General features: G+C 38.3%; 1 protein-coding gene across 5 annotated transcripts in view; it reads right to left on the reverse strand.

Moving 5' to 3' along the window:
- si:zfos-2326c3.2 (misshapen-like kinase 1) overlaps positions 1 to 12,394 on the reverse strand; it is a 59,986-nt gene that overhangs the window by 14,565 nt on the left and 33,027 nt on the right. For 4 of the 5 annotated variants that reach the window (XM_036213815.1, XM_024283291.2, XM_024283292.2 and 1 more), the window contains exons 16-24: positions 10,234 to 10,542; positions 8,065 to 8,199; positions 7,830 to 7,967; positions 6,172 to 6,242; positions 4,539 to 4,618; positions 2,465 to 2,541; positions 2,067 to 2,158; positions 1,627 to 1,711; positions 1,374 to 1,538 (exon numbers count right to left, since the gene is read on the reverse strand). In XM_036213815.1, the coding sequence (XP_036069708.1) occupies positions 1,374 to 1,538; positions 1,627 to 1,711; positions 2,067 to 2,158; positions 2,465 to 2,541; positions 4,539 to 4,618; positions 6,172 to 6,242; positions 7,830 to 7,967; positions 8,065 to 8,199; positions 10,234 to 10,542 (1,152 nt within the window). The remainder of the gene's footprint in view (positions 1 to 1,373; positions 1,539 to 1,626; positions 1,712 to 2,066; positions 2,159 to 2,464; positions 2,542 to 4,538; positions 4,619 to 6,171; positions 6,243 to 7,829; positions 7,968 to 8,064; positions 8,200 to 10,233; positions 10,543 to 12,394) is intronic. The other variant, XM_024283293.2, reaches the window with a different exon arrangement.

Here is a 12,394-nt window from a genome sequence, read left to right on the forward strand (position 1 = left end):
ATTTTTTTTATGTAAATAAAATATATTTACAGAACTGAAAGCCTGCAGAAGATATCTCATCATGAAGCTACAATTAAATATTATCTGAGGCGACACCGCCCTCTGCTGGACAAATAAAAGAACTTCAAATTTCCTCAAACTTGAGCTACATTTCAAGAAGTCAAGCTCATCAAAAGCTTGAGACACAAGATTCATGGGTTGTGAAATAGTCTGTCCTTTCATCCTGTTAACTATAAGATTTTTGTTTTTATGTTAACTTATAAAAAACAAACAAAGAAAACATAAAATCTAGAAAAGTATTTTTTTAACTTTGCTCTTCAACAACACATATTTAATCTCAGCTTAATTAAACCAGTAAAAATGTAACTAATTTAGTGGAAAACACATTAGTTTATAAGTGTACTTTGGTTTTTAATCAAAGTTACCTAAAAAACGGATCAAAACAAAAAGCAAATTATAAAAAAAAGAAAAAACACAAAATTATCAATTTACCTACATAGTCTTTACATGTCTATATGTGTACATAACCTTCTTATTGCTATTTATTATTTTAATATTTTTTTTAAATTACATTATTGCAGATTTTTATTCAGCTCTTTTTTATTGAAAGTGACTTAATCCATGGATAAATAAAGTTTTAATATTGACTTTTCTTATCAAGAAACGATACATTTGTTGATTCACAATCGAAAAACAATTCCATTGACAACAGATCCAGAGAGAGAAGTCCTGTTGGAATGACTACAGATACACTGATGTTAAACTAAAAAAATATATATTTTAATCCACTTGAAACTCAAATCCAACTGTCTTTTACCAAAACCAAATGTGTGTAATTTTTGAGCTTTGGTCACAAATCAAAGTAGTTTTAAAATAAAAACTTTTATCATCTTCACTTTGTAACAAATAAATACTGAGCAACAACATAACGGGTTTTAAAATGCAATAAACCCAATGTTCATCATTGTGGCTCGTCGCCGTCTTCAGCATCCAAATCAAGGATCAAGAAGGAGAGGATGAAGCAAAAAACTGTCAGTTTTAACTTGATTGATTCAGTCATCTTCATCCCCCATTGTGCCAAATTTAGATGTTATTCTGACTAGTTGTAACCACTACAAGTAATCCATATTTTCAACTCATTTTTGCATGAACTTACATTATTTCCTGCACCAACAAGCTAATTAGCTAGCTGAAGCTAAACACTTTACCATCAGTTCACAACCAATCTGGAAATATTTTTTTTAGTGACAGGAAGTGACATCACATTAACAAGAAATTAAGACAATTTTATGCTTTTTAAGGTTTTATTTGAGTAAAATTAAATGTAGGACTTTTTCATTTAAAGCTCAGACTTTAAAAATAATCAAACTCACGTGCAGATCTTGGAATATGGGAGATCCAGGGGCAGTGGGAGACATGGGGTAGCTGAATTCATGCGTTCTCTGCTGGCTCAGGGCGTCATGCGTGGGACTGGAGGAAGAAGTTTTCTGCAAGAGGTCCGGCAGCAGGTAGGTGTCATCCGAACCCAGTCGAGAAACCTGCGGAAAAAGAAGAAAGTTGTGAATCTGTTTGTCACCGAGTCTGTCTTTTGTTTAGCAGCAGAATCAGAACCACGTGCACACCGACCTGGTTGAGATTGCGGTGGAGTTGTAGGTCGATGCCGTCAGGTATTCCTCTGAAGTATTTCCCTTTTCCGTTAGAAAGACCCGACCTTGATGGAAACATGAGCACATTTTAAACCTGCCTGAATGCAGCCAAAACTTGATCATCAACAGAAAACAATATGTTTCAGAATCGCCACAGGAAACCAGTAAGGAGAGAAGTTTCTGTAAATGCCGTGGAAAGTCACTACGCCTCAGGATTAGGAAGTTGCTTCAGAAACAGTTGTGGGTTTCACTTGCACAAACTCTTGATCCTGCAGAGCGCCCTGCAGGGTCCTGGAGAAGCATGCTAACCTCTGTTTCTTTTCATTTTTTCATGTTTTGCTTTCCCAGCTGGCATGCATCAGAATGAGAGTCTCAAACGTTTTCCCCCTAAAACCATATTTTCAGGGTCATCGTTTTCACCTGATCCGTTCTTCATCGTCACTGCTGCCAACTTCATCACTGGAAGAGGAGTATTCTGTGGCCTTGAGGCGACCCGAAACAGGTTTGATCCCCTGGAAGGAGAAAAAAAAATGTAAAAAAAGTGATGAGGAACAGATACCAAACGATAAGAGCAGGTGGAAGAGGGACGAAGGACTTTCTGCAGACACTCACAGGTGTTTCTGCACAGCGGGGGAACAGTGTGTACGAGCATGTGAAGGCTGTGGCAAACCCAGCAGAACATTTCATTTTTTTTCTGTTCTTTTACAGCGTTACCAGGAAAGGATGGTGAATCTATTTCCACTTGATGCAGTTAAGCATGTCGCAGCTTGTTTGCTAACACAGAAGCGTGAAGGAGAAAAAAAAAAAAACCCACGCACCGCAAGTCTGCTGGCTGCGTTTTCGGCCTTCCTCTGTGGACGGTGCTGCAGCAGAGGACTTTCCACTTTGAGCAGGCCTGAAACACAAACGCATAGTATGTTGAGACCCACATCATCTTTTGATTGTTCCTAGTGGTCACTTAATTAAGATTAAACTGTTTTTAGCCAAAAACCTGTGTCGTTTCTTAGGATGTAGTTTCTACAAAGTGGTAATAGTTTGTGAGCAAAGCAACCCCGCCCCCTCTTCTTTTCTATGTTGCAAAGACAAGATTTTTTCTAAAAGGAGCTCGTTGTAGACAAAAAGATGCTACCCACACATTATTAACCGGAATTGAAAGGCCGTAACAGGAAGTTTCTCTCCCTTTTAGACCAAAAAATGCTCTTTCTTTGATAGAACAACAAATTTAACTTGAAGTTTTTGGGTTTTTTATCTTAAACCCTTATCACCAGAGATGTCTATTTCACAACCTATTATGTCCTTTGAGATACTGTAACTCTATACGTGATCAACCTGAATCAGCTGAACCGCAGAGAAATGTGGCTTTCCCCTGGTAAACAACACTTTTCACCAATGTGCAACACATTACTAATATTAAGTGTTACACATCGGCGCAAAGCCATTTCTCTCTGCCACCGAATATGCTGATTCACGTTAATTGCCTTAAACTTTTGCGTCAAAAGTTACCCCATGGAAGCTATTCCTGCTACAATTCTGAAATCCTGTAGAATTTGCATTTCTGGCTAATCATGTGAATGCCATCTTGTCTGCAGCCAGATCCCTCTCTCTTTTTTTAACTTAATTTTTTAATCAGCTCCAGATTCACAACAATTTGAAAACAAAATACAAAAAAAGGAAATTTTAGGCTTTATTTTCCTTATTTATGTCCCTCCTTATCAAAAAAATGCTACAAAAACATGTTTAAAAAAACACCAAAAACACAACTTTTATCCGAGTGGGTCTGTAAAAATCAAAATTTCATAAAATTTTAAAATGAATTATTTGCCTTTTTAAATGTTCAACCAGCTGAATCTGGTAAAAGGGGCAACAGTTCAGATCTAATACCCTGAATACAGAAACAACTGTGTATGACCGCAGGTCAGCATCAAATGCTCTGATGGCCATCGACTCACTCTGTCATGCTTTTTTAAAGCTAAAAGCAAAGAAAAAAAATAGCTAAACAGTTCAAAGAAAAATCTTTTTATGTTATTTCCTGGAAAACAGCAGCAAACCAAGCAAATGGATCAGAATAACATCTAAAAAAGTGAATAAATCCTTAAAAAAAAAAACTACCAGTAATCTCTTAAGGAAACATTCTGATGTCCCTTTAAGTAATTTCAAACACAAAAGCGAAGCGAGTGTGACAGTTTAAGAGTGAAACAATTGTTTTATTGCACAAAACAGGAAAAGGCTGCTGTGTTTCCTCCACATACCAGGAGCTTTGTGGCAGAGAGTGAAAGGCAGAGAAAAGAGCAGGAAAGAGGAAACCTCGTCTTTGCTGCAGAAATCAAAGTGAAGAAAACCTGGGAAACATGTTGAAAAGGCTGCTTTGACCAAATAAGTGAATATCTAAGATTATCTTTGTGTGTATTTTCTACGTCATAAATTAGCTCTTTTTTATAAACAGCATTTTTTTGTCAACAAATTGATTAAAAAACACATTTTAAGTCTTATTTTTGTCCTCCATCATCAGAAAACGATACAGAAAACACTCTTTAAGGTGTAACGGATCACCTAATAAACCAAAAACAGGTACTCTTCTAATAACTAAACAGAGGAGAAACTTTAAATTATCCTCATTTCTTCTCCTTTTTGATCCTTCTTGCTGTCTAAAGCTTTTTGATCTGAACGTGGGGTGTGCCGGATAATCTGAGAAACGAGGACACACAGGTTCAAGCACAGAGTCTGGCTGCGTAAATAACAGTGTTTTGTCTTTGTGAAGTGCAGATCAAGGCTCTATCGAGCTCCTGAGGTCAACACAGCTCCAGTTCGTTCTGCTGTTATCTGAACAAAGAAGGCCGAGCCGGTTCCAAATAAAATTCAAACGTGAAGGAGTCCCCAATAAGAAGCACAGACCTTGGTGTTTGCTGCTGAGAGGCGGACCTCCTTGAGATGTGGACCTCCGGCTCTTATCTGCTGCAGACACCGGACTGCCACTAGATGGAGAGATAGACACTTAGTCACAGATGGGGAGTTCAAACCGAGGTGGCACAGCAGGAGGGGGGGAGACACACACAAGATAAACATTATCCATATGTATGTGTCATAATCTAAGATGCATCATTCATGCTGTCACTGAAAAGACCCACTTTTCTCACCACGACTTCCTTCTAATCCGATCAGCTTTAGTCCGTCGTGAAAGAACACAAAGATGGAGGAAACCACAAAGAAAAGCATCATTTCAAATGTTGGTATCTGACAAGATTCAACGTTTGTTTCAGGTGTAACCCGTTCAGGTGTGTCTGGTCTTTGATGGCTCAGTCACAACCCTGAAGTAGGGAAGGGTACCGCTGCCGAACCAATACTTTTGAAACAGCTGTTTCAAAAAAGAAAAACTCTAATTTTTCCAAAAAAACCCAAAACATTTAAGCGTGAAAAAGCAGCATCACAGGATGAAGGAGAGAACTCGAATTAACCTAAAATGTTTTATTTCATTCTTCTTCGTAAACATGCATTTCAACGCTCATGGCTATGGCGTCGGTCTTTTTCGGATCAGAAACATTTATACTGGGATCTATACAATCTTTTTCAGTTAAAAAAGTTTAATTTTAAATCAAAAGTTTTCAATTTAAGTAATATTTAGCATTTCTAGAATATTTGTTTATCATTAACAGTTTTTTTGCTTTTAGAAACTATAGATTCACGCTAAATGAAAAACTTGAGTATCTACCACATCGACTTCATTTATTCATAATATATCTCACTATCTGTACTCAATTTTCTACATTTATGAGTCATTTAATTTGCATTTTTATAAAGTTTTTAAGCCAATAACCACATTAGCTTCTGCTTCACGACACAGATTCAAAGACTCTGACCCTAAGCTCACACGGATTCTCCAAATGCTTATGTTTTATAAAAACAGATTTTCTGAAGAAAACAGAAAATCATAGGAATCGTGTTGAACAAAAAAAAAACAGTTAATGACTCAGAAATTATTTCATAATGACTAACAATTAAGAAATTGTGTAAACTGCATGATGGAGTTCTGTGTTCCTGTTATATTTAGACTTAAAAAAGAGTTTGACTTGGTAGGAGAGTTCTCTGTGCATTATTTTTATTTGATGCAGAGGAAGGTCACATTATTTTTAATGTTTGTCGTTTCCTAGAAATCAACAGCAGCTGAAGCAGCATTTTCCACTCAAGGTCATTAAAGGAGCGTAAGAGAACACAGATGTGTTATCACTGCAGAGATGTTCTAGTTAGTCCTAATGCTGAACAGACCTGGACATGATGAGAGGATCACATCCACTCACATGTTCGCTAAGAGGGAAGCATTTTCCTGTTCGGATGATAAAGCTACACTGATGATCTGTTTTTTTTTTTAAGTGAAATTCACAAACAGCTCATTTTGTGATCATACAAATTAGGAAAATATTTACAATCTCAAAAAAATAAAACTCAAAATAGGACCTTGAGGAAAATTACAGTGAATGTTATCAATAGATAAAACAAAAAGTGTGTCTTTTGTCAAGAACCCTTCGACTACCTTGAAGCCGTTCTCTTGTGGGCCATCACCAGTTCTTTACAGTAAAACTTGGAGGTGGTTCTTTCTGGAACCTGCAAGATAAAGCGACCTTTCATGTAGACATGCATACAAGGATGGAAATCTGAAAATCAGAAAAGTTGTTTCCAAAAGAAACTTTTACTGCAAAAACTTCATATGACTCTCAAATTTTGGATAGACAGAAAAGCTATAAGGCATTATTTTGTTTTCTTCCATAAAGAACTAAACCTTTCACGTCTTTGACGACAAGTCTGCGCCACCAGCCGGTAACCTTCTGACCTCACGCATCCTGGGTCACGTGACCGGCTCACGCAGAGGAAGGCACACCCGACACAACAGGAAAAGAGCTGTGGGAATACCTACCGTCTTTTGACAAGCTGCCCACATCCTGCATCTGCCAGCAACCCCCCAGCACACACAGACACAGCAAGCATGCTGTTTGGTTTGCCTCCTTTCTACTAATGTGGCACCAGATGAAGCTTTGAACAAGTTTCTTTTTTTCATTTTTAGCTGCTGGTTTTGTTTTGATCAGTAACGAGACTTTGGAGCCGCCAGATTTGATCAATTTCAGCTTTTTGAATACCAAAGTAAAAAATAAAATCCCAGAGCTCCATCCCTTCATATTTTAAATATAATTTTACTGTATAGGAGAACTGGAATAAGTGACCCCTCCCCTTGGGGTTTAAACAGGAAGTCCCCAAGATGCCAAACTCCCATAGACTTCTATAGAGTAATAATCAGCTATTGCTGAGTCATTCTATTGGTCAGAATAACCATTCCTGGTCTGCTACCTTTTTTTAAAAACATGTTTTTGCTCATTCAAATTTCTTAATTTTTTTCTCTGTAGTTTAAGTCACTCAACTAATATACTGACCAATCAGATTCCTCAATAAAACTAGGTGGTCTCCCATTAAATGTTTGTCAGATTTTGTGTATTTCGCTTTCAAGAGGTAGGATGTGGTTGCTATAGAAACGTTGACTCACTCAGTCCAGTTCTCATATACAATTAATGGTAGATACCAAAAGGAGTTATCTCAATAGTATGCAGTGGTTGGGAGATATTCTGGTGTAGAAATGTCCTCAACAGAGGACAAATCTGCATCACTGGTAGTCATGATTTGAGCTTCAAACCAGATTTTAGGTTCTTTTGGTCTATAAATAATTTTATTTAGGTTTAAACGATGTCCTGTCTCCTCACTGTAAGGGAGAATATTGAGTAATTAGCTGCTCCAACAACCCCAGATGCCTCCTGTTAGCTTACAACTATAGACAGCAAACAGGCTGCATCCCTGGGCTCCCCTCCTCTCCCTCTGCTAGTTATTAGTCCTTCTATCAACTCCATATGGACTCATGTGAGTAAATACACTCGGTGGAATATTCTCCTCTGTAAAACACTTAGCAGGGGAGCAGATGAGTGATGTGTTGCGGAGAGTGCCAGGTGTGTTTAGCTTGACACAAACCACATTTACACTGAGTCATGTCCATGTGATGCGTCCTGTGACTGGCATGGTGACAAAAAAAAAATCTACTTCCTGTTTTGATGTCAAGCGTATAAACAAAATGCACATCTGGTCAATTTATGCCTTATTTATGTCAGAGAAACCTGCAGACACAGGAGGGCATAAAAACACAATACTCACTTTAGGTGGGGCCTCAGCAGAGTCCCAGAAGACGCTGTCCGTTGGGGACATCGGGGTAAACGGGGACAAAGGAGAGATGACCATATCAGACATGGAGCTGCTGTGAGAAGACTCCCGACTGGAGCGAAGATTGGCAGTCTGGGAAAAAAAAAGGGGGGGGGGGGACTTCAGGATAAAAATCCAAATGTGTAACTCTGATTTTAGGTAGAATATTAAGGATGAAGTTTTTGGAGACCTGGTTGAAGTGAGCTCTCTGCATGGCTGGGGTACAGGGACTGGAGCTGCTTCCAGAGCCCAGCCTGGAGTGCACCTGGTTGGGCAGATTAACCGCCAACAGCATGCTGGCTACGCTGGACTCTTTGAGCTCCATCTAGGACACAATGCAGCCACAAACATTTACAAACAGCTGATACAGAAATGATCCAAAAACGACTTAAATCTTTGGAGTTTTTTGCCAGAAAGTTTTGAATTGGGCACAAACTTTTTTTGTTGATACATTCACCCTATTAAAATGTTTGTAATTATATTTAAAATTTAATTATGCAAGAAATCCAAAGAGTCACCTTCAATAATAACATTAATTTCACATTTATTAGGCACATATCAATCAATCAATCAATTAATCAATCAAAAAATGTGAGTAAATAAACTTGAATGATCACGGTTATGTTTAATGTGGGAAAACTAAAAACTTTTAAGAAAAAGTAGCATTGACCGTAAATGAGAGCTGAATTGAGTGACCCCTCCCCCTGGCGTTTCAAACAGGAAGTGGCCACGGGATCCAAGAATGAAAAATCCCACTGAGTTCAATAGAGAAATAAACAGCTATTACTCAGTCAATACATTTGTCAGAATAACCATTTTTGCTCTGATACCTTTTTTGGTAACACGCTCTTGCTAATCCTGAATTCTTTTTCAAGATATATTTTTTTTATTTCAAGTTATTTAAGTTGTAGACTGATCAATCAGATGGCTCGATAGAAGTAGCTTGAAACATTTGACAGATTTTGTGTATCCTGCTTTCAAGAGGTAGGGGGTGTGGGCTTCCAACAAGCCCACTGCTGATTGGAGAGAACGGTTGCCATAGAAACGTTGACTCAGACTAACTTAGACAAATCACTGCAAAGTGAAGACATCTGGTTCAAATGTGGCAACGTCTGTGTTGCGAAAAATCACAACTGAATAGACCTCATTTGGTTGGAGCCAGACATAAACAAAATTTTCTATTGGTGATGTCACATTCACTTGGTCCTGTTCTCATATACAGTCAAAGGAGGGGACTGGTGGGATGATCTGACTTAAATTTGAGGATCAAGAATCTGTTTTAACATGATCTGTAGTTTCACGTTAGTTATTACAACAATACTAATAATAGTCTGAACTATCGAGCAATATTTAGGAATTAAGGATTTTATGAAGCAAAAAAACTGTTATTTAAGAAGTAAATAAAGCAACAAAAAACCTAAGGGAAATTGCTCTGCATGATTCAACAGGTTTATCAGTTTTGCATCTTCGTAAAGAGGAAGTCTCCTGTTTTGCTTCAGCACGCAACTACTTATAGGGTTTGTTGATTCACTCTAGCAGTTTCTGCTGCACGCAGACACTTTTAGGGCTGGAAAACCACAGGCCAGTGGAGTCACTGTCCTCTTGGTTTTGCAGATATACCACTGAATAGTTAGGATTGGTGTCCATCTCATTAGGAGTTTACTAAAAAAGAAGCAAAGAAGCTCATTTTTGAACAATGTGCTGTGGCCCCCTCAAATTGTCTCTTAAAACCTGTTCAAGTTGATGCTTGCCAGTGGCTACAAAGCCCAAACTATTACACTCACACCCCTATGCCTAAAAGGTAAGAATTTCCTTTAAATTTTATTTTAATTTTTGTTTTTGTTACTTTAAGCAGCATCTGACCGTCTTAATTTTTTAAAACAAATGTATACAGAAGTCTCAGTGTGGGGTGGTATTTTATCTTTTTTCTTGTTGAAGCAAAAATTCAAAAATGACATAAGTTTAGTCACTTAGAAGCTGCTATTTGACACACGTGTTCCTTGTACATCATGTCAGCTTCTGTTTCGGCTTAGTTAGGCAAAGAAAACCTTTAAGTAAGTTAATTACTCACACATAAAAAGAGAAAACTAGAATATAAAGTCTTAATGGAGAATTTCACATTTCTGGCACTAATTAACTAACTTTATATGCTTGATTGATGCAAAACTTTAACAGTACAAACGCCAGACTTCATCTGTGGATAACTGAAGTTTTATGTTGAGGTAAACATAGAAAGAAGTGTAAAAAACTGAACATGGACAAAATACAGTAATATTTACAATACAAACAGGATGCGAGTAAGGATGCAGGAAACAGGAGGTTGAAAAGGTGGCAGAGTGCAGAGGAAAGCAGGATTTACCGCTGGGCGCTGGCTGTTTGCAGGTCTGCTGGGTGAGGGTGCAGCAGCAGCAGCAGCAGCTTTGTTCCCACTGTTAGCCGTTAGCTTCTGGACAGCTGCCATGTAAGGTTCTCTGGGCTTCTGCCTCTCCTTGTCTCTGTGCCTGTGATCGTGCTGCAGTGACAGGAGCTGGGTTTGGTCTTTGGGCAGCGTGCGGTGGGATCTCCGGCCCGCTGAGGGCTGCTGGTGCTGAGGCGGCGGCTGAAGCTTAGCTTGCGGCTGGAAATGCTGGGCCTTAAGCTGAAGCAGCTGGCTGGGCGCTACAGCTCTCTAGCAAACATGAAAAGCAGACAAACTGACGAAGCCAGGAACTCCTATATTACATAAAATATATACACAGACACTGCAAAACAAACAGTAAAGTTCAAACTGGTGTTAACAACTCAGCTGTGGCGTTGTGTTAGATTGCTTCAGACAGTTTTTTCATATTGGCAAAAATGACCTCAACAACAATCTGTTGCTGCTGATCTGAAGAATCTTTAGACTGAAGCTTAAAACATGCTTTGTGTTGAAAATTTGCATTTTTTTAAACATTCTTTACTTTCACTTTTTTAGCTTTGGTAGTCATGTACTGTTTAACAAAAACAATTATCAATGACTTGCAGAAGATGTGACAGTTTTGCTGCAAAAAAGTGAACAACCTAAAATTTCTTAGGAAAGTCGGTTCTTCAGTTTTTGCAACATTTACATTTAGCATCTGGATAAAGTCGGGCAAAAAGATGAGTGTCAGTCACTGATTCTGCAACTTAAACCTCCTGAGAAGCCGAGTTGGGTCTCATAAACACTATAACTGCGAGGAAAGTATAAAAAGAGGATCCAGCAAATCACATTGTTTGAATTTGAAAGAATGTATTTGTACAACGATGCAGAAAATTAGTCTTTGAGGGAAAGACGTTTCTGCTGTCTCTGAGCAGAGGAGCCGCTTCGGACGGTGTATGAGCTCTGGAGACGGCTTTTGAATGCGGAAATGCGGCTCCGTGCTCTGAGCAGTTCTGTGAAAACGTGCAAACAATCACGTGAATTTGTGTCCAGGGGAAAAAAAAGGCTGATGTTATTCACACATATTTACATGTGCGTTGCTTCATTGCACGCATTTATTTTCAGTGCCACCAACTTTAACTCTTCCTCCGGGTCCGTGCAACCAAGAAAAGAGTTCAGGACTTTCCAACATAAAATTATGTGCAAAGAGTCACTTAAAATAAATAAATACAGAAATCAGAATGTGTGCTTCATTGTAGTTTCACCCGCGCGAGGGGGAAAACTGTTGATTTCAGCACATGACAGTAACATAATTATCTCCTGAACAAACAAAGGAATGCTGTCAGACACATCATCCACGTGTTTTCAGGACTGCGCGCGTGTAATGGCGCAGGCCGGATAAAGCTTGCGCTCTGAAATGTTGGTCAATCCTTGCGTGTTTGTTGCACTAAGTTGCAGTAACTTGTAACTGAGTAAATTGTTTCCCTAGAACATGACTTGCTAGAGTCACTCTTTGTGACCCACCTGTGTCCCTCACCACAGGTTTGACAGTCAATCAAGATTTTGATTTTGGAACTTAGTACACAGGAAAGGCGCACTAGATTTTTAAGCGCATGGCCGATTTTTGCCTTATAGTGCAGAAAATACGGTAATAACAATAAAAGCAACAAAATTATTCCGCTTCTTGCTAACAGCAGCCATGTTTGTTTACAGAACTTTGCTGCTTCATCTATAGCCATTTCCAGTATTTTAAATAGTTTTGTGCATGTCACAATGATTTATTGTGATCTAACATGTTAGGTGGATGAACGTGCTCTGTAAATTTTTTCAGGCCCATGTACACAAGTCAAATGCTGTAAACATAGGAAAACGTATACACTTATACATGGTAAGTTAAACAGAAAATATAAAAGGATTTCTGTTGAACAAAACTGATCGCACAATATTTTAAGAGAAGTCGAGGTTCATTAAAATAACTAATTACTATTTTCATCCAACGACTGATGCTTTTTTAGTCTTTCAGGTTAGCATTACTATATATCAGAGTGGTAAATTAGTAACTGCTTGTTATATCAATATTAAACACATATGGACCTAGTCTGGGCTAAAAAAACAGTGTTTTCAGTGAACTCTAATCCAGGAG

The sequence above is a fragment of the Oryzias melastigma genome, linkage group LG10 (assembly GCF_002922805.2).
Source record: "Oryzias melastigma strain HK-1 linkage group LG10, ASM292280v2, whole genome shotgun sequence".
NCBI classification, from domain to species: Eukaryota; Metazoa; Chordata; class Actinopteri; order Beloniformes; family Adrianichthyidae; genus Oryzias; species Oryzias melastigma.